The following is a 21,333-nucleotide window of genomic DNA, read 5'->3' as shown; positions in this document are numbered from 1 at the left end:
GACATCCAGTCTTGACATAACATACTTAGTTCCCAAGACCATTTCATAGAGCTGGTACTGTGTCCATCTAGCTATTTCCAATATCCTGATGTGTTTTCTTTCATCAATTCTACCAAACCAGACCTAACCTAACCTTACACAACACAACATTTGCTAAATTCATCCAAATTATCCCACGAAAAAAAACAAATTCTACTAAATGTACCTAAGAAAATCGTACACAGTGTGAGTTAACTGTTAGAGCTGGTAATGTCCGCTTCCAACGCCCATTCCACCCTGGATTAAAGCTAATTTTGCTAATATATTATTATTATTATTATTATTATTATTATTAGAAGTGTGTTGATGCTAGGTATTTTACTCATATTACCACGACTCAACCACCTTGGACCTAAATTCAGAGTTCTGGCTGGGTGAGGCTGGGTGGTTCTGGATGGAGCTGGGTGGTGCTGGGTGGTGGTGGGTGAGGCTGTGTGCTCTGATACGACATATACTTAGAAAATTGTTTGATTTCGTATATAAACCTAACCGCACTGTGCCTAACCTGCTTGGATCTTTGTTGAACATTGTATCCATTTTCATAGAAAGTAATTTTTGGGGGATATGAATCTAACTGTCCCTCGCCTATCATACTTGGATTTATGTTCAATATTGTAGCTATATTGTTGGATAAGTGTTTTGTTTTTGCCCATCAACTAAGCCACCCCTGCACCTAACCTTCCTTTACCCAACTTCAAATGTATCGTATTTATGGGAGGGAAGTGTTGATTGTACTTCAACATAACCGCCATGGACATAACCTCAGATACATGGGGCTTGGTTCAACATTGCATCATATTCTTAGCCATATTTTTTCTTCACATCAATACAACCATCCCCAACCAAACCTCTACTACCTAAGGGGTTAATGGAAAAATGTATTGATAATGGGAATTTTCTCTACATCATTTCAATTTAACCATTTCGGTTCCTTAACCGAACCTTATATTCCTGACTCTGAACTCCATTTTACAACATATTTTTCAGAAGTGGATAAGACTCACTAAACTATATAATTTCCTTACCCCAATTGTCTTTATCCTAACCCATAACTAGGTGCTAGATGGTGCTGTGTGGTGCTGTGTGATGCTGGAGGGGTGATGGGTGGTGCTGGGTGGTGCATGGTGGTTCTTGGTGGTGCTGAGTGGTGCTGGGGGGTGATGGATGGTGATGGGTGGTGTTGGGTGGTGCTTGGTGGTGCTAAGTGGTGCTGAGTGGTGCTGGGTGGTGCTGGGTGGTGCTGAGTGGTGCTAAGTGGTGCTGGGTGGTGCTGGGTGGTGCTGAGTGGTGCTGGGGGGTGATGGATGGTGATGGGTGGTGCTGGGTGGTGCTGAGTGGTGCTTGATGATGCTGAATGGTGTTGGGTGATGATGGATGGTGATGGGTGGTGCTGTGTGGTGCTGGGCAGTGCCGGGTGGTGATGGATGGTGATAGATGGTGCTTGGGGGTGCTGGGTGGTGTTGAATGGTGCTGGGTGGTGCTGTGTGATGTTGGGCGGTGCCAGGTGGTGATGGGTGGTGGTGGGTGTTGCTGGGTGGTGGTGGTGGGTGGTTCTCGGTGGTCCTAGCTGGTGGTGGGTTGTGGTGGGTGTTGCTGGGTGATGCTGGGTGGTGCTTAGTGGTGCTGGGTGGTGGTGGGTTGTGCTGGGTGGTGCTGGGTGATGCTTAGTGGTGCTGGGTGGTGGTGGGTGGTGCTGGGTGGGGCTGAGTGATTCTGGGTGGTGGTGGGTGGTGCTAGGTGGAGCTGGACGGTGCTAGGTGGGGCTGGGTGGGGCTAAGTGGTGCTGGGTGGGGCTTGGGTAGGGCTGGGATTAGCTTGGGTGGTGCTGGGTCGGGCTAGGGTGGTGCTGGGTGGGGCTGGGTGGTGCTGGGTGGTGCTGGGTGGTGCTTGGTGGGGCTAGGAGGTGCTGGGTGGTTCTGGGAGGCGGCTGGATGGGGCTTGGTGGTTCTTGGTGGGGCTGGGTGGTGCTGGGTGATGCTGGGAGGGGCTTAATGGTGGTGGGTGGTGGTGGGTAGGGATGGGTGGTTCTGGGTGGGGTTGGGTGGTGCTGGGAGGGGCTGGGTGGTGCTGGGTGGAGCTGGGTGGTGCTGGGTAGGGTTTGGTGGTTCTGGGTGGGGCTGGGTGGTGCTGGATGGTGGTGGGTGGGGCTGGGTAGTGGTGGGTAGCACTGGGTGGTGCTGGGAGGTGGTGGGTAGGGCTGGGTGATGCTTGGTGGGGCTGAGTGTTGCTGGGTGGGGCTGGGTTGTGCTGGGTGGCGCTGGATGGTGCTTGATGGTGCTGGGTGGTGCTGGGTGGTGCTAGGTAGGACTGGGTGGTGTTGGGTGGAGCTGGGTAGAGCTGCGTGGTTCTGGGTGGTGCTGGGTGGGGCTAGGTGGTGCTGGATGGGGCCTGGTGGTTCTGGGTGGGGCTGGGTGGTAGTAGTTGGGGCTGGGTGGTGCTGGACGGAGCTGGGTTGTGGTGGGGGTGGCTGGGTGGTGCTGGGTGGTTCTGGGTGGGGCTGTTTGGTGCTTAGTGGTGGTGGGTGTGGGTGTGAGGTGTTGGGTGGGTCTGGGTGGGGCTGGGTGGTGCTGGGTGGTGCTTTGTAGGGCTGGGTGATGCTGAGTGGTGCTGGGTACGGCTGGGTGGGGCTGGGTGAGGTTGGGTGGTGCTGGGTGGAGCTGGGTGGTGTTGGTTAGGGCTGGGTGGGGCTGGGTGGTGCTGGGTGGGGCTGAGTGGTGCTGGGTAGGGCTGAGTGGTGCTGGGTGGTGCTGCATGGTGCTGGGTAAGGCTGGGTGGTTCTGGGTGGGGCTGGGTAGTGCTGGGTGGGGCTGGGTTGTGCTGGATGGTGTTGGATATGGCTGGGTGGTGCATGGTGGTTCTTGGTGGTGCTGAGTGGTGCTGGGTGGTGCTGGTGGGTGATGGATGGTGATTGGTGGTGTTGGGTGGTGCTTGGTGGTGCTGGGTGGTGCTGAGTGGGGCTGGGTGGTGCTGGGTGATGCTTGGTGGTGTTCGGTGGTGCTGGGTGGTGCTGAGTGGTGCTGGGGGGTGATGGATGGTGATGGGTAGTGCTGGGTGGTGCTAGGTGGTGCAGAGTGGTGCTTGGTGGTACTGGATGATGCTGGATGGTGTTGGGTGATGATGGATGGTGATGGGTGGTGCTGTGTGGTGCTGGGCGGTGCCGGGTGGTGATGGATGGTGCTGTGTGGTTCTGGGCGGTGCTGGGTGGTGCTGAATGGTGCTGGGTGGTGCTGGATGGTGCTGTGTGATGTTGGGCGGTGCCAGGTGGTAATGGATGGTGATGGGTGGTGTTGGATGTTGCTGGGTGGTGGTGGGAGGTGGGAGGTGGTGCTGTGTGCTGCTGGGCGGTGCCGGGTGGTGCTCGGATGTCCTAGGTGGTGGTGGGTGGTTCTGGGTTGTGGTGGGTGGTTCTGGGTTGTGGTGGGTGGTGGTGGGTGTTGCTGGGTGATGCTGGGTGGTGCTTAGTGGTGCTGGGTGGTGGTGGGTTGTGCTGGGTGGTGGCGGGTGGTGCTGGGTGGTGGTGGGTGGTGGTGGGTGGTGCTGGGAGGGGCTGAGTGATTCTGGGTGGTGGGGGCTGGGTGGTGGGTGGTGCTAGGTGGAGCTGGGAGGTGCGAGGTGTGGCTGGGTGGGGCTAAGTGGTGCTGGGTGGGGTTAGGTGGTGCTGGGTGGTGCTAGGTGGGGCTGGGTGGGGCTTGGATGGGGCTTGGGTGGGGCTGGGAGGAGCTTGGGTGGTGCTGGGTCGGGCTAGGGTGCTGCTGGGTGGGGCTGGGTGGTGCTGGGTTGTTCTGGGTGGGGCTTGATGGGGCTTGGTGGTTCTTGGTGGGGCTGGGTGGTGTTGAGTGGTAGTGGGTGATGCTGGGAGGGACTTGGTGGTGCTGGGTGGTGGTGGGTTGGGCTGGGTGGTTCTGGGTGGGGTTGGGTGGTGTTGGGTGGTGCTGGGTGGTGGTGGGAGATGTTAGGTGGTTCTGGGTGGTGCTGGGTGGTGGTGGTTTGTGCTGGGCTGAGCTGGCTGGTGCTGGGTGTGGCTGGGTGGTGCTGGGTGGTGTTGGGTAGGGCTGGGTGGGGCTGGGTGGGGCTGGGTGGTGCTGGGTGGGGCTGGGTGGTGCTGGGTGGGGTTGGGTTCTTCTGGGTGGGGCTGGGTGGTGCTGGGGGGGCTGGGCGGTGCTGGGTGGGGCTGGGTTGAGTTGAATAAGGCTGGGTGGTTCTGGGTGGTGCTGGGTGGTGCTTGGTGGGGTTGGGTGGGGCTGGGTGGTGCTGGGTGGTTCTGGGTGGTGCTTGGTGGGGCTGGGTGGTGCTGGGTAGGGCTGGGTGGTTCTGGGCGGTGCTGGGTGGTGCTGGGTGGTGCTGGGCGGAGCTGGGTGGTGCTGGGTGGTGGTGGGTGGGGCTGGGTGGTGCTGGGTTGTGCTGGGTGGTGCTGGGTGGGGCTGGGTGGTGCTGGGTGGGGCTGGGTGGTTCTGGGTGGGGTTGGGTGGTGTTGGGTGGTGCTGGGTGGTGGTGGGAGATGTTAGGTGGTTCTGGGTGGTGCTGGGTGGTGGTGGTTTGTGCTGGGCTGAGCTGGCTGGTGCTGGGTGTGGCTGGGTGGTGCTGGGTGGTGTTGGGTAGGGCTGGGTGGGGCTGGGTGGGGCTCGGTGGGGCTGGGTGGTGCTGGGTGGGGTTGGGTTCTTCTGGGTGGGGCTGGGTGGTGCTGGGGGGGCTGGGTGGTGCTGGGTGGGGCTGGGTTGTGTTGAATAAGGCTGGGTGGTGCTGGGTGGTGCTTGGTGGAGCTGGGTGGGGCTGGGTGGTGCTGGGTGGTTCTGGGTGGTGCTTGGTGGGGCTGGGTGGTGCTGGGTAGGGCTGGGTGGTTCTGGGCGGTGCTGGGTGGTGCTGGGTGGTGCTGGGCGGAGCTGGGTGGTGCTGGGTGTGGCTGGGTGGTGCTGGTTGGTGCTGGGTGGAGTTGAATAGGGTTGGGCGGTTCTGGGTGGGGTTGGGAGGTGCTGGGTGGTGGTGGGTGGGGGTGGGAGGTGTTGGGCTGGTTTGGGTGGGGCTAGGTGGTGCTGGGTGGTGGTGGGTGGTGGTGGGTGGGGCTGGGTGGTGCTGGGTTGTGCTGGGTGGTGCTGGGTGGGGCTGGGTGGTGCTGGGTGGGGCTGGGTGGTATTGGTTAGGGCTTGGTCGTGCTGGGTGGTGCTGGGAGGTGCTGGGTGGGTCTGTGTGGTGCTGGGTGGTGCTGCATGGTGCTGGGTAGGGCTAGGTGGGGCTGGGTAGTGCTGGGTGGGGCTGGGGTGTGCTGGTTGGTTCTGGATGTGGCTGGGTGGTGCTGGGTGGTGCTGGGTGGTGCTAGGTGGTGGTGGGTGGTGCTGGGTGATGCTGGGTGATGCTGGGTGGTGCTGGGTAGGGCTGGGTAGGGCTGGGTGGGGCTGAGTCTGCTGGTGGGACTGGGAGGTGCTGGGTAAGGCAGGGTGGTGCTGGGTAAGACTGGGTGGTGCTGGGTGGGGTTGGGTAGGGCTGGGGGGTGCTGGGTGGTGCTGCATGGTGCTGGGTAGGGCTGGGTGGTTCTGGGTGGGGCTGGGTGGGGTTGGGTGGTGCTGGGTGGGGCTGAGGGGTGCTGGGTGGTGCTGCATGGTGCTGGGTAGGGCTGGGTGGTTCTGGGTGGGGCTGGGTGGGGCTGGGTGGGGCTGGGTTGTGTTGGGTGGTTCGGGGTGGGGCTGGGTGGTATTGGGTGGTGCTGGGTGGTGCTGGGAGATGTTATGTGGTTCTGGGATCTGGGTGGTGCTGGGTGGGGTGGGTGGTGCTGGGTGTGGCTAGGTGGTGCTGGGTGGTGCTGGGTGGTGGGAGGGGCTGGGAGGTGCTGGGTGGGGCTGGGTGGTGCTGGGTGGGGCTGGGTGGTGCTGGGTGGGGCTGGGTGGTGCTGGGTGGGTCTGTGTGGTGCTGGGTGGGGCTGGGTGGTGTTGAATAGGGCTGGGTGGTGTTGAATAGGGCTGGGTGGTTCTGGGCGGTGCTAGGTGGTGCTTGGTGGGACTGGGTGGGGTTGGGTGGTGGTGGGTGGTGCTGGGTGGTGCTGGGTAGGGCTGGGTGGTTCTGAGTGGGGCTGGGTGGTGCTGGGTGCTTCTGGGTGGGGCTGGGTGGTGCAAGGTAGTGCTGGATGGTGGTGGGAGATGTTGGGTGGTGTTGGGTGGTGCTGGGTGCTTCTGGGTGGTGCAGGGTGGTGGTGGGAGATGTTGGGTGGTTCTGGGTGGGGCTGGGTGGTGCTGGGCGGTGCTGGGTGGTGGTGGGTGGTGCTGGGCGGAGCTGGATGGTGTTGGTTGTGGCTGGGTGGTGCTGGTTGGTGCTAGGAGGTGTTGGGTAGGGCTGGGTGGTGCTGGGTAGGGCTGGGTGGTGCAGGTGGTGCTGGGTGGGGCTGGGTGGTGTTGGGTAGGGCTAGGTGGTTTTGGGTGGGGCTAGGTGGTACTGGGTGGTGCTTGGTGGGGCTGGGTAGAGCTGGGTAGGGCTGGGTGGTGCTGGGTGGTGCTGGGTTGTGCTGGGTAAGGCTGGGTAGTTCTGGTTGGGGCTGGGTGGTGCAGGGTGGTGCTGGGTGGGGCTGGGTCGTGGTGGATAGGGCTGGGTGGTACTGGGTGGTGCTTGGTGGGGCTGGGTAGAGCTGGGTAGGGCTGGGTGGGGCTGGGTGGTGCTGGGTTGTGCTGGATAAGGCTGGGTAGTTCTGGTTGGTGCTGGGTGTGGCTGGTTGGTGCTGGGTGGTGCTGGGTGGTGGTGGATAGGGCTGGGTGGGGCTGGGTGGGTCTGGGTGGTGTTGGGTGGGGCTGGGTGGTGCTGGGTGGGGCTGAGTGGTGCTGGGTGGGGCTGGGTGGTGCTGGGTGGGTCTGGGTGGTGCTGGGTGGGGCTAGGTGGTTTTGGGTGTTGCTAGGTTTTACTGGGTGGTGCTTGGTGGGGCTGGGTAGAGCTGGGTAGGGCTGGGTGGTGCTGGGTGGTTCTAGGTTGTGCTGGGTAAGGCTGGGTAGTTCTGGTTGTGGCTTTGTGGTGCAGGGTGGTGCTGGGTGGTGCTGGGAGATGTTGGGTGGTTCTGGGTGGGGCTGGGTGGTGTTGGGTGGTGCAGGGTGGTGGTGGGAGATGTTATGTGGTTCTGGGTGGTTCTGGGTGGTGGTGGGTGGTGGTGGGTGGTGGTGGGTGGAGCTGGCTGGTGCTGGGTGTGTCTGGGTGTGGCTGGGTGGTGCTGGGTGGTGCTGGGTGGGGCTGGGAGGTGCTGGGTGGGGCTGGGTGGTGATGGGTGCTTCTGGGTTGTGCAGGGTGGTGGTGGGAGATGTTGAGTGGTTCTGGGTGGGGCTGGGTGGTGCTGGGCCGTGCTGGGTGGTGGTGGGTGGTGCTGGGCGGAGCTGGATGGTGCTGGTTGTGGCAGGGTGGTGCTGGGTGGTTTTGGGTAGGGCTGGGTGGTGCTGGGTGTTGCTGGGTGGAGCTGGGTTGGGCTGGGTGGTGCTGGGTGGGGCTGGGTGGTGTTGGGTATGGCTGGGTGGTTCTGGGTGGGGCTGGGTGGTGCTTGGTGGGGCTGGGTGGTACTGGGTAGGGCTGGGTGGTGCTGGGTGGTGCTGGGTGATGCTGGGTAGTGCTGGGTGGTGGTGGGAGATGTTGGGTGGTTCTGGGTGGGGCTGGGTGGTGCTGGGCGGTGCTGGGTGGTGGTGGGTGGGTCTGGGTGGTGCTGGGTGGGGCTGGGTGGTGCTGGGTGGGGCTGGGTGGTGCTGGGTGGGGCTGGGTGGTGTTGGGTAGGGCCAGGTGGTTCTGGTTGGGGCTGGGTGGTGCTGGGTGGTGCTTGGTGGGGCTGGGTGGGGCTGGGTAGAGCTGGGTGGTGCTGGGTGGTTCTGGGTGGGGCTGGGTGGTGCTGGGCGGTGCTGGGTGGTGCTGGGTGGGGCTGGGTGGTGCTGGGTGGTGCTGGGTGTTGCTGGATGGGGCCTGGTGGTGCTGGGTGTGGCTGGGTGGTGCTGGGTGGTTTTGGGTGTTGGTGGTGGGAGGTGTTGGGTGGTGTTGGGTGGGGCTGGGTGGTGTTGGGTGGTGCTGGATGGGGCTGGGTGGTGCTGGGTGGTGCTGGGTGGTGCTGGGTGGGGCTGGGGTATATACTAGCAGTCCCACCCGCGCCAGTGCCAGGCGCCGTGTGAGGTGAAGCTGATTGGGTGACAATAGAAGACTCACCGCTGTGACCCATCACCAGCACTATCATCACTGTTATAGTCTTCTTCATATTGCTGCTGCTCCTGCTGGTGCTGCTGCACCTCCTGCCGGTGCTGCTGCTGCTCCTGCTGGTGCTGCTGCTTCTGCTGGTGCTGCTGCTCCTCCTGCTGGTGCTGCTGCTCCTCCTGCTGGTGTTGCTGCTGCTCCTGCTAGTGCTGCTGCTCCTGCTGGTGCTGCTGCTCCTCCTGCTGGTGCTGCTGCTGCTCCTGCTGGTGCTGCTGCTCCTGCTGGTGCTGCTGCTCCTGCTGGTGCTGCTGCTCCTCCTGCTGGTGCTGCTGCTGCTCCTGCGGTGCTGCTGCTCCTGCTGGTGCTGCTGCTCCTGCTGGTGCTGCTGCTCCTGCTGGTGCTGCTGCTGCTCCTGCTGTTGCTCCTGTTGCTACTACTGCTGTTGTAGCTGCTATTGGTATTACTGCTCCTGCTGTTGCTGATGATACTGCTTCATTCGACGGTTGCCTTTGCTCCCTGACTGGATCTGGTGATTAAGATTTAGTACAGCCTTACTTGTCAATATGTGATATAACTTGGTGGTCACAACAGATGCCTCTCAACACATCATCCTCACTAATACAAATACCTAATCCTAGAAATAATTAATATCTGTTGTATAGAGGTGAAGGGAGACCTAGAAGAAGTATACGCGCAGAAGCTGCCAGTCAAAGAGAAAACTGAGAATACTCTTCAACGGAACACAGAAGATGGACACTCAGTGAGAAGATGTGACATTGATCTCTGTGACCTGTACTTAAAAGCAATAATGAGAGAAGTAACGTCCATTTCGGTGATAAGGAATACATTCAACATCTTAGAGGTGAATAGTCATCTTAGACTATTCACCTCCACCTCCTTGACCACGTCCTGTTTTCACCTAACTGACCTGCCTCTACCTTCACATACCTGACCTACCTCCACTTCACCTCCCTGACCTACCTCTACCTTCACCTCCCTGACCTACCTCCACCTTCACCTCCCTGACCTACCTCCACCTTCACCTCCCTGACCTACCTCCACCTTCACCTCCCTGACCTACCTCCACCTTCACCTCCCTGACCTACCTCTACCTTCACCTCCCTGACCTACCTCTACCTTCACCTCCCTGACCTACCTCCACCTTCACCTCCCTGACCTACCTTTACCTTCACCTCCCTGACCTACCTCTACCTTCACCTCCCTGACCTACCTCTACCTTCACCTCCCTGACCTACCTCCACCTTCACCTCCCTGACCTGCCTCTACCTTCACCTCCCTGACCTACCTTTACCTTCACCTCCCTGACCTACCTCCACCTTCACCTCCCTGACCTACCTCCACCTTCACCTCCCTGACCTACCTCCACCTTCACCTCCCTGACCTACCTCCACCTTCACCTCCCTGACCTACCTCCACCTTCACCTCCCTGACCTACCTCCACCTTCACCTCCCTGACCTACCTCCACCTTCACCTCCCTGACCTACCTCCACCTTCACCTCCCTGACCTACCTCTACCTTCACCTCCCTGACCTACCTCTACCTTCACATACCTGGCCTACCTCTACCTTCACATACCTGACCTACCTCTACCTTCACATACCTGACCTACCTCTACCTTCACCTCCCTCATCAACTACTCCCTCTCTGCTGGCTTCGAAGTTCTCAGCAACTCCTTCCCCAGACGAACCTGCAACCCATTGACACGCCAATAAAAAAATTTCCCTATTAACACATAAACGAGATAAACTACACAATATGTTTGCATCCAACATCTCTCTGCTCTCTACATGCTGTAAGTGTGGACTTCCCCGTTTGGCCAAGTCCATCCTCCGCCTGACCCGGCGGCCCTCGAGGCAGCTACTCCGCCTGGAGGTGGGCTCCTTCAGTCACCTGCCAGCACTTTGAGGAGATGGATGTCGCTCCACCCTCAAGGCTGTTCCTATATCTTTACTCTCTTATTTTAGGCCTTCTGCCGTAATAAAATATGCCTACTGTATCAATAAACATTCGCTACGATCGCTGGGCACACGATCAGCTATAGGCAATCACTGTAAACTGGTTAAAATTGTGCTTACCATAAAACAGGTCTCCTGCAAGAAGCTCGCTGACGAGGCGGCGACACTTAGAGCCCTCAGGCTACCCACAGAACTGCTTTAACTGCCTCTTCAACGCCTGCAGTTCCTGACTTGAGCTGACACGCCTCCTAACTTATTCTGTCCACTTCCTTCCTTTTGAAGGTATATCAAACAGGGGTTCCTCTCTAACAGGGGCTCAAACGAAGCACGCCCTCAGCTCGCGATTTATTCAGCTCAAGTGAGCTCAAGCTCCTCTCAAGCGAGCCTCAGACCTCCAACAAACTCTCCACATCTTATATCAAGTCATTTACTTATTTTCTTATTCACTGCCTACATTCTTAAATTATCTATCAAATCTAACCAATTATTTTACATATGTATCTTCACCTCTATATTTCCTTTGAGATAATTCTCAAAGGGGAAACTCGTTTTTTGGCTACCTGGGATCATAACACTCTCTCCCCCATGTTTTTGAGAATTATTCCAGTGGCTAGGCTCGGGATAACGCATCAGCCACTACATTGTCTCGCCCTCTTATGTGCTTTATCACCAGATCAGACTCTTGGAGCAATAAAAACCACCTGGTTATCCTCTGGTTCGCATGCTTCATTTTTCTCAGGAAAACTAAGGGATTATGATCTGTATACACCGTCACTGGGTGTCCTCCCCCACTCACATACACTTCAAAATGTTTCAATGCCATCACCAGGGCCAAAGTCTCTTTCTTGGCTGTACTGCACGACCTCTGGTGCTTAACGAACTTCTTCGAGAAGAAGGACACGGGGCGATAAATTCCATCACTCTGCTGTGTCAATACAGCTCCAGCCCCTATATCACTGGCCTCTACAAATAACAATGTAAACGGCGCTCCAAAATTTGGCGACACTAGTACAGGCGCCTCGGTCAACAGTCTTTTTGGTCTTTTCAAACGCTTCTTGCGCTGTTCCATTCCACTCCCACTTCTTGTTCTTTGATAGCAAACTCGTCATAGGAGCGGCTACGTTGGAGAAATTTTTGCAGAACTTCCGGTAATATCCAATCATACCAAGGTTTCTCAACAATTCTTTCTTACTCCTGGGCACTGGGAAGATGTCAATGGCCTCCACCTTTGTTCTTACCGGAGCAACCTCGCCTTGCCCTACTATATATCCAAGGTACTCCAGGCGGGCTCTCTCGAACTCGCTTTTTACTAAGTTGATCGTCATGTTGGCCTTCCCCAATCGATCGAAACAATCTAAAAGTCGATCCACGTGATCCTTCCACGAATCAGCGAACACTACGTCATGATGTGCAGTGTAAATCGATGTACACTGCTCATCCGGTCGCACCTTGTAATATCTGATTCATTACTCTTTGAAAGCAACTACCACTATTCTTCATTCCGAATAGCACCACTTTATATTGGTACTAGCCGTCGGATGTCACGAACGCTGAAATTTTCTTGGCCTCCTCAGAATCTGGTAGTATCCCTTCAGCAGGTCTATTTTTTAAACATACCGCGCACTCTATGCAATCACCTATGCGTGGTATCGGGAACGAGTCAGCGACTGTGACTGCATTCACTTTCCTATAATCGGTGCAGAACCGGTACGTGCCATCAATCTTCTTCACGAGGAGGCACGATGAACTCCAGTCATTGTCGCTAACCTCTGCCAAGTCGTTATCTAGCAGATACTTTACTTCTGCTCTCATCGTCACTGCTTTCTCCGGGTTAACTCTGTAAGGGTGCTGCTTGATGGGGTCAGCACTCCCTACATTCACTTCGTGCACCGTTCCGCGATGTTTTCTAGGCCCGTCCATGAATAACGACTTATTCTTCTGGAGGATCTCCACTAGTTCCTGGCGTTGGTCATCCTCCAAATGACCCTGACGCTCACCTATCTTGGCCAGGCTTTCTGTATTCAATATCTTTGTGCCATCGTCCCTCTCTAACTTACAGTTCTCCTCTATTCCTTTGCCGTCTCCCACACAAAGCACACTCTTCTGCGACGGGGATTTCATCTGTTCTTCGCCTAGAGGCTTACCTCTGTCATAGTGCTTCTTTATCATGTTCACGTGGCAAACCTGTGACTTCCTCGGACGATCTGGCATATGTATTACATAATCCACATCCCCTAGCGCCTTCTGGATGGTATATGGTTCACAAAATCTCGATTTGTATATACTTCCTTTCACTGGCAGGAGGACAAACGCCTGATTTCCTTCCAGAAATCTCCTGTCCTTTGCCTTTCTGTCGTGATATCTCACCATCTTTGCCTGGGACGTTCTCAAATTTTTCTTGGCCAAATCCCTGGCCCTAGAGAGTCGCTCTCTAAAAGTCTTTACATATTGTCCCAAATCCACCTGCTGCCTATCCTCGGTGAGCTGCTCCTTCAGCGCACCCACTGGGCTCCTCACTGGGTCCGTACTCCAATTGAAATGGGGAGAACACAAGTGATTCCATTACCGCATCCCTGATGGCGAACAACGCGGATGGTAGTGCCTCGTCCCACTTACTCCCTTCCTCAGCGCAGTATACCCTCAACAAGCTCTTCAGTGTTCCATGGAAACGCTCCAACGCTCCCTGCGACTGAGGGTGATATGGTGATAAACGCACTTGCTCTACCCTCCATCCTTTGACAGTTTCCCTAAACAACTTCGACTGGAAGACGCTCCCTTGGTCCGTCTGGATAACCTTGGGCATGCCCACCCACGCAATGTAGTTCAGTAGTCTATCCAGAACGGCTCGTGACGTCATTCTTCTCAGGGGGATCACTTCGGAGAAACAGGTGGCTGTGCACATTATGGTCAGTAAATACTCGTGGCCTTTTCTGGTCCTTGGTAACGGACCTACACAGTCTATCAAGACACTCTCAAAAGGCTCACCAAACGCCAGTATGGGCTTTAAAGGTGAATTCGGTGTAGCCGGAACTGGCTTATCTGCACGTTGGCACGCCAAACATGTCCTACAATACTTCTTTACATCCTTCCACACGTTCGGCCAGAAGAAGTGTTCCTGCACTTTACTTAAGGTCTTTTTCACCCGAAAGTTCCCTGCCATATCTACGGAGTCGGCTAGTTCTAGCACTGCCGCCCTGAACTCCTTCGGCACTAACACTTGGTGATGATGACCAGACCACACACTAGAACGTGAAGGGACGACGACGTTTCGGTCCTTCCTGGACCATTCTCAAGTCGATTGTGATGAGGAAGTAGATGCAGGCAATAACTAGGCAAGAGAGAAGTGAGGAGCAAAGTATGGTGTAGTAGAGGGAATAGTAGTAGAAATAAGAACTGCAGAGGGCCTATGGGCCCATACGAGGCAGCTCCTATTATAACCACCGAATGAGAAGGGGATAGTAATGGGAATAAGAAGAGGTTAGTAAGGGAACGTAAGAGAAAACAATGAACAGAAAAAAGAGAGAAGAGGGAAAGAAAAGAAAGAGAAAGAAAGATAAATGGAAGGTTAAGCTTATGTTAGGTCACGTTTGTTAGAAAGATTGGAGCATTTAAGTATATACCATGAAAGGGAAGAATCCACAGCAACAAAGCCAGGACTCAAGTTCATGTTGGGTACATTGTGTATTACAGCCGATTCAACAAGACAGCGTCTGTGTAGAGTAGAGGCAGGAAAGATTATTTTTGAGGAAGACCAATCAATAGGATGATTGGAATCTCTCACATGACAGAAGAGAGCATTGTTAGTGTCTGCTAACAATGCTAAAGTGTCTTAGTGTCTGCTAACAATGCTAAAGTGTCTTAGTGTCTGCTAAAGAACACACTTCTCTTGTGTTCTTTAAGTCTGTCATTCAGTGTACGCCCAGTTTCGCCAAAGTATTGGGGAGGACGAGACAAACAGGAAATAGAGTAGACACCAGCAGCATTAGAAGCAGGAGGAGCAGTGTGAACTAGATTGCTACGAAGTGTGTTAGTTTGTCGAAAGGCGAGCTTTATGTCAAGAGGACGAAAAGTATTAGTAAAAGTTTTGAGTTCAGATATGAAGGGAAGGCATAGTTCAGGGCTACTAGTGCTGGAAGCAGGTTTAGGATGAAAGAAATTTCGTTTAGCTTGAGAGTAGGCACAGTTGATAAAATGCAAAGGGTAACCAAGGCGAGAGAATGATTTGTAGATAAAGGCAATTTCAGAATCAAGAAACTGAGGGTCGCTGATGCGTAGAGCACAGAGGAAGAGAGAGACAAGGACACTTCTCTTAACAGAAGGAGGATGGTAGGAAAAGAAGTGAATGTACATGCCACTATGCATCGGTTTGCGGTAGACAGAGAAAGAGAACCCGGACACAGAGCTGTGAACGTGAACGTCAAGAAAAGAAAGGAAGGAATTAGATTCCCACTCAACTTTGAAATGGATTGAAGGAGCCAGATTGTTAAGAGAGGAGAGGAAAGGCTAGAAAAGACTAAGGTCATGAGACCATAAAGCAAAAAACTTGATGCTTCTCCAACCATACCTTATCTGCGCCGGCTTTGTCCGGTCGCCACTTCCTCATTAGTACGTCATTGTCTAAGTAGTAATGCATGGACATGAGTTTCCCCCTTTCGCCTCCCTGATTAGATATATAAACTCCTCTTTCTGTTCCCTAATCAGGTTCGCTCGGTTCACGTTAAACCTTTCAACTAGGGTCATCTTCACTTCCTGTCTCCTCGCATCTTCATTCTTCTGAGCTGGACCTTCACCGAACAACCCAAACATATCCACGTTGACCTCATTCCTTGGTGGAGTCGACACTGCCACATTATCTCCAGTGTCATCCTCGGCGGCTAAATCCGACTCTGTCACCACACAGGCCGAGTATACAATGACTTGACTGTCCTCTGCCTCATCTTCGAGGATGCTGACTAGATCTACCTTGTACGGTGTTCCACTCGTACCACGGTCCTTTTGGTACTCCTCCGGCACAGCTTTTACAATCAGCTCTGGCAACACCTTGGACCCCCTCAAGTCATTCCCCAGGATCACTTGGACTCCTGGAACAGGTATGTTGGGGCACACTCCCAACATCACCTCCGCCGACAAATAATCTGACTTCAACTGGACAGCACACACGGGCATGTCACTCTTAGACAGCAACCCATGAACCTTTATCCTCCTACTTCAGGTAATAGTCGATCGTCTCCGATTAGGCCTCTCAGAATCAAACTCTGATTGATTCCAGTATCTCTGAGGATACTAACCTTAACCTTGGGCTGACCCTCTATGCCGACCCATCCTTTGCTAATGAACAGCCTATAATGCTTGTTCATCAAATCTACCTTCTGTGGTTTGTCTTGTTGTACATCGACGTACTTCTTCCGGGGATCACGCATGGTCAGGGTCACGACTATCTTGCCCTGCCGACAATGTCGTATCATGTGATCTAATCTGTTGCACTTGTAGCACCTTATTTGGAAGAAATCTCTCCTATACGCCCCCGAGTGGCTCTGACTCTGCCCGCTCGTATTGAAGTTCCTCGGGCCAGACACACTACTCGTACTCTGTGGAGCTTCATTAGACTCTTGTCTCCTCTGCACATTTTTATATCCGGCTTACCTCCAGCAGGTAGACTCGGCAATTTTCCTTCCTGGGGCTTAAAATTAGCTGGTCTGCTTGTCTGTCCCCCAAAACTTCTTCCTCGCCAGACTCCACTGGGTCTGCCATTGCCGCGTCGCACCTCATTCTTCACTCTGTTCTCCCTTAAGCTCTTGTATGCTTCAGTGATCATATCCGCCCTATCTGCGGCATCTTTTACATCCTTTACCCATGCCTCTTGGATCTTGAACTTTGTCTCAGGATGCATCATTTCTAAGAACTTTTCCATGACCATCAATTGCTTCACGTCAGCATAAGATCCAACTCTGGCAGCTTCAAGCCAATTCTGAAATCGTCTTTCCAGATCTCTTGCTGTCTCAGCAAACGTGCATGCTCCAACCTTTACCATCTCTCTGAAGCGTTTCCTGTAAGCTTCTGGGGTTAACTTTAATTAGCTCAGTATGCTGCTCTTTACGGTGGCATAATCCTGGCACTCTTCCAGTGACAATTGGGTGCATGCCTCCCTGGCTGCACCGGTCAATCTTAACTGGACCAGCTGGGCCCATTCCTCCAGTGGCCACTCCTTGATGCTGGCTACTTTTTCAAAATGCTCGAAGAAGCTTTCTGCCTCTTTGGATACAAACAGGGGAATGTCCCTTTCCCTAACCCTAACGTCTGGTAAGTGTGAAACCTGGGTGGTGCTCTCTGGCAACCCATGTTCAATCTTCTGTTCGGCCAAGGTTCTATTTGCTTCTATCTGCATTTGCTTTGTTCTCTCTTTTTCTTTCTCCACCTCTAGCCTGGCTTTCTCTTTTTCTTTCTCCAGTTCTCTTATTCTGGATTTCTCTTTTTCCTTCTCAACCTCAGTCAATTGGACTTACCTCAACTAATAAAACCACTGACTCACTCCAAGCCTTTTGATTAGAGCTTGAGTCATTACTTAAAGCACTCACTCTTAAGGTTGTTATAAATAGTGCTGAGAGGTTAACTAAAGTTACATATGATGCAAATTACCCAGTGAAACTCTGGATAGGTTGTGTTCCTTGCATAACAAATCTTCCCTGACTGTTCAGGAGATTTGAGAAGATCTATGCTCTGTTGTGGAAAGTCACCATGCAAATACAGATAGTAAATTAACAACTAAACCTTCCTTAACCACCCATAACATGCAAACCAAAGAGTACTCCCAATACGTCAACTAAATCTAAACCATCTACCTCCACTCCAAGGTGGATGTTTGGCAGTGAGGGCACATATGCAGTGGGTCCCTCAATGCCTACAGTCACTGTGTTACCCAGGGCAGTGACTCCCAAATGTGCTGAAGGCTGGATGATGTGTTTGTTCTGTAATGAAAAGCATACCATATACCACTGCACTAATTACCCCTGATCGTACTACACGTGTAAAGCAACTCAAGGAGTTGCATAAATACACCAGGTGCTTCGGGTCACATAACACCAATACCTGTACAACCCAACTGTGCACCTTCAGCAGGTGCAATAAGGGGCAGTACCACGCAGTACTGTGTGTGGACACAAAATTAAAGTCCCCCAATGCCAAAGTGGAGGAAGAGACTTCCACCACCATCCAATACTGCAAAGTATGACAGGATATGAGTGTCCTATAGACAAAGTCTAAGAATAATGCGACTTTGACAACTGCCCAACTTATCATCAAAAACAGAAGGGCCAAGGTCAACAACCACGGGTTATTCAACCAAGGGTTCCAAAATATACTTGTTACCCTAAGAAGTGGCAGATAACTTAAAATTAAAATCTGCTGCACAGGTAAAAGCTAAATATAATAGAGTTTCTGACCAACACTGAACCCCAAGTCTACAAAATGGTCAAACCATCAGTACGTTTATGCGGTTAAGCCAAACCTGTACAGGCCATAGTAGTTGACAAAATCCCATCTAACCTGTATGTTCATGGTCTAGAGCAGGGGTCTCCAAACTATGGCCCGCGGGCCACATCCGGCCCGCCACATAATTTCATCCTGCCCTCCAAACAAATCCCTGTGTGGTGGCCTTGAAAAAATAATTATCGTACGAATGGCATCGCAAAATTATTCAAAGCTGGGGCTGCTGACTGGTGGCGCTCAACCCGAGTCAGTTTTCCTCTCTCTCGATAGTGTGACGCACAGATACTAATACTGGTAGGTATGTGTTGTGCATTACAACCAATCAGTTGTGTATAACTGTATATTGTGGGGATGGAGGGCGAGTGGGGCTTCGCTGCTTCCGTTTCAGGGAGCACAAACCACTGTACAATATTCTTTTCTCTGTACTTTGACAATGCCTTTATCTTAGTTATACAAAATAGCAATTTCATTTTTTATTCCTCCGGCCCGCATAAATATGGGAAATATATAATGTGGCCCTTACATTGAAAAGTTTGGAGACCCCTGGTCTAGAGACTACAGCTAAATTCCTTCAAGAAGATAGAATTAAGTTGACTGACAACAAAATCATGTCTGACCACCTCTCCAGCATTGGATTCCTTGTAGGTGCAGACTATTACCATAATTCCATCATTGGACAAACTAAAACGCAGGAAATGAACCTGTTATTGTCCTCGAGAGCCCAGTGTTCAGTCTAAAGCAACCCATCCCTGTAGACAACCAACAATTCAACGCAGTTATGGTTGCGTGATTAGGCGGAGAACAGTCACCACCTAAGTTCAGAGACATGTCCGAGGATGCGTTTAATCCCCCTGTACATAAATTATGGGATCTAGTCACCTTAAGCATCGACCCTGAACAACCTAGTCCGGATGATGGATGGATATACAAATAATACCTGGACTCGGTTGGACAGGGACAACTAATACTGGGTCACGTTATCATAGAGCCAAATCATCCTCAACTGCCAGTAAATCGTTTTATGGCACAAAACCAATTAAGGTCTCAGGTGTTGCTCTTAAGTAGACAACCTGTGAACCTGAAATTGTACAATGACATAATACAACAACAAATCTATAACAAATTTAACGAAGTTGTAACCAATGATGACCCCTAAGGAAGGACACTATTTGCCTTACCATGCAGTGATGAAAAAATATGAGGATAGAATTTAACTGCAGTGCTAAGAACAAGCATTTTTAAGTGCAGTGCCAAGACCAAGCTAAGACTAAGACCATCTCAATGAATGACATCAAACTAGCAGTAACCTGACGCAAAGGGTGTACAACGTGCTGTTAAAGTTCCACATTGGGACTTATGCATACACGGCCGATAGAGTAAGACATTCCTTAGTCTTACATTCCTTAGTGGCTAGTCAGTGATCCGTGGCCTATCAAAAGCCACAAGACATTGTGACCAATGTCATTATCCCCACTGGCATTCCAGAACCATCATGAACTTTGGTAATTGATCCTACTCAGTACTCTTATCTAAATAAATTACTCAGAGTCACTCAAAGCGTGTTTGATTTCTTGAGTACAATAGGAATCAAACACAAATACCCTCCTGCACTGATATATTGGGTAAAGCAAGCCCAAATCCAAACTTATGGGGAAGACTTTGAGAACATCGATGTTCTCAATTCTCAGACCGTTAATTATCTAGGTCTCTGGATTGACACAGACCATTACAACATTTTGTGATGCGGTGGGCGCATACAACATGCAAATGTTGATTTAGAAGTTAAACATCCATGGTTTCATCCCTGCAACCACTGGGTAAGCAGGCTGATTGTATCATATATACACATACTGCCACTCCACCCTATATGGTGGGGGGTACTAGATACCCCCTCACTGCATTGAGACAACAGTACTGACTTCCACCAGGCTGTCGCCTTTACAGTCGCCAGACTGTAAACTCCATTCTCAACTCCTGTGTAGTCTTTTGGAGGTACGATGCTTTGTGTTCTTATCCAGGACCTCCACCACTTCCTAGTGAACGAGTTGCCAACCTTCGTCCTTTTTAGACCAGTGGTGTAGACTACACAAAGAGCCTTAACTCTGACAGGCACTTGGGACAAAATCCCCTAGAAGGCATACATTTGCCTGTTCACCTGTGCCACTACAAGAGGAGTACACTTAGAAAGACTCCATATATGAATGCAGATGCATTCATACAGGCTTTTTACAGGTTTGCGTGCCCGTTGATCCTGTCCCAAGTTTATCTCAGACAATGGGGACTATCTTGGTGGCAGGGGGAAGCATGTCTGAGGGAAGACAGGAACCACCCAGTGGTATGCACCACCCTAATTCAACGGCAGTGCCACTGGAAGTTCATACCCTCCAGAGCACTGTAGCACAGAGGATTTTAAGAGAGGATGGTGGGAACAGTCAAACGTTTTCTGAGGAAAACCCAACACCACCAAAAAATATATCTCCAGGAGCTCCAAACCTTTGTCATGGAAATAGAGTCTTGGGTCAATAACCGACCACTGACCTACCTCTCTGACGATAACGCACAACATGATCCCCTGAGCACATCTCATCTGATGTATGGACGACCTCTAACTGCACTCGCAACCCCTACACTGATGAGGGACCAAAAGATCCTTCATATGTCAGGGAGCACGACCTGGCTCAAAGTTACAAACATATGACATAACAGAGTAATTAGTTGGTGGAATGAAGTTTGGACCAAAGAGTACCTAACTGCTCTGAGAGAGTATTACTACAGGGCTAACAACTCCCTACAAATGAATTAAATTACTACCTGGCGATGTTGTTCTGGTGGATAGTGTTGATCCACACTCAGAGTGGTCTCAAGGCAATATAGTCTCTGTCCATCATGACAGCCAGGGTGGCTTGTGAATAGTAAAAGTAAAATGTAGAGAGGCACCATTAATCTCAAAACACTAGAGAAACTGGTTTCTTTGGATCTAGCAGGAAATGAAGTCGCCCAAAAACTTCACACCCTTACAGCTTTAGTACAGGACATCCGTGTTGTAAGAACTATCGCACAACAGTGCAAAATAAAACTTAAACAATATTAACATGGCACCCATCAATGTTAATTTAAACCATCTCTTGAATTAATAATCAATCAATCACTGGTTGATTTTCCAACAACCTCAACCTTTAAATTCCTACCCTACCTTCAACTTCACATTCCTGACCTACCTCTACCGTCATATCCCTGACCACCGAGAGCGGCAGTGAGTGGCAGGAAACAGTATTGAAGGTGGCATTCAGTTACACCTACATTGTTGGGTGGCAGACGACAGTGTTGGGTGGCGGAGAGCCAGCTACTCCACACTCACGACTCTCACAACAAGTAATGATTTGTTTCGTTGCCTGCCAGACCCTCTGTAGCCCCGTCCTCCACACTCTGTTGCCCCGTCCTCCACCCTCTGTTGCCCCGTCCTCCACACTCTGTTGCCCCGTCCTCCACACTCTGTTGCCCCGTCCTCCACACTCTGTTGCCCCGTCCTCCACCCTCTGTTGCCCCGTCTTCCACACTCTGTTGCCCCGTCCTCCACCCTCTGTTGCCCCGTCCTCCACACTCTGTTGCCCCGTCCTCCACCCTCTGTTGCCCCGTCCTTCACCCCTCTGTTGCCCCGTCCTCCACCCTCTGTTGCCCCGTCCTCCACCCTCGGTTGCC

General features: G+C 52.6%; 1 protein-coding gene across 1 annotated transcript in view; it reads right to left on the bottom strand.

Annotated features, from left to right (window-relative positions):
* The window catches only part of LOC138357964 (uncharacterized), a 32,451-nt gene extending 11,454 nt beyond the window's left edge, over positions 1-20,997 (bottom strand). The window contains exons 1-2 of the mRNA XM_069315148.1: positions 20,935-20,997; positions 8,188-8,698 (exon numbers count right to left, since the gene is read on the bottom strand). Coding sequence (XP_069171249.1) covers positions 8,188-8,236 — 49 coding nt within the window. The 5' untranslated portion in view covers positions 8,237-8,698; positions 20,935-20,997. The remainder of the gene's footprint in view (positions 1-8,187; positions 8,699-20,934) is intronic.
* Positions 20,998-21,333: the final 336 nt, after the last annotated feature.

The sequence above is a fragment of the Procambarus clarkii genome, chromosome 81 (genome assembly GCF_040958095.1).
Source record: "Procambarus clarkii isolate CNS0578487 chromosome 81, FALCON_Pclarkii_2.0, whole genome shotgun sequence".
Classification (NCBI taxonomy): domain Eukaryota; kingdom Metazoa; phylum Arthropoda; class Malacostraca; order Decapoda; family Cambaridae; genus Procambarus; species Procambarus clarkii.
This window is presented reverse-complemented; position numbering and strand designations above follow the sequence as displayed.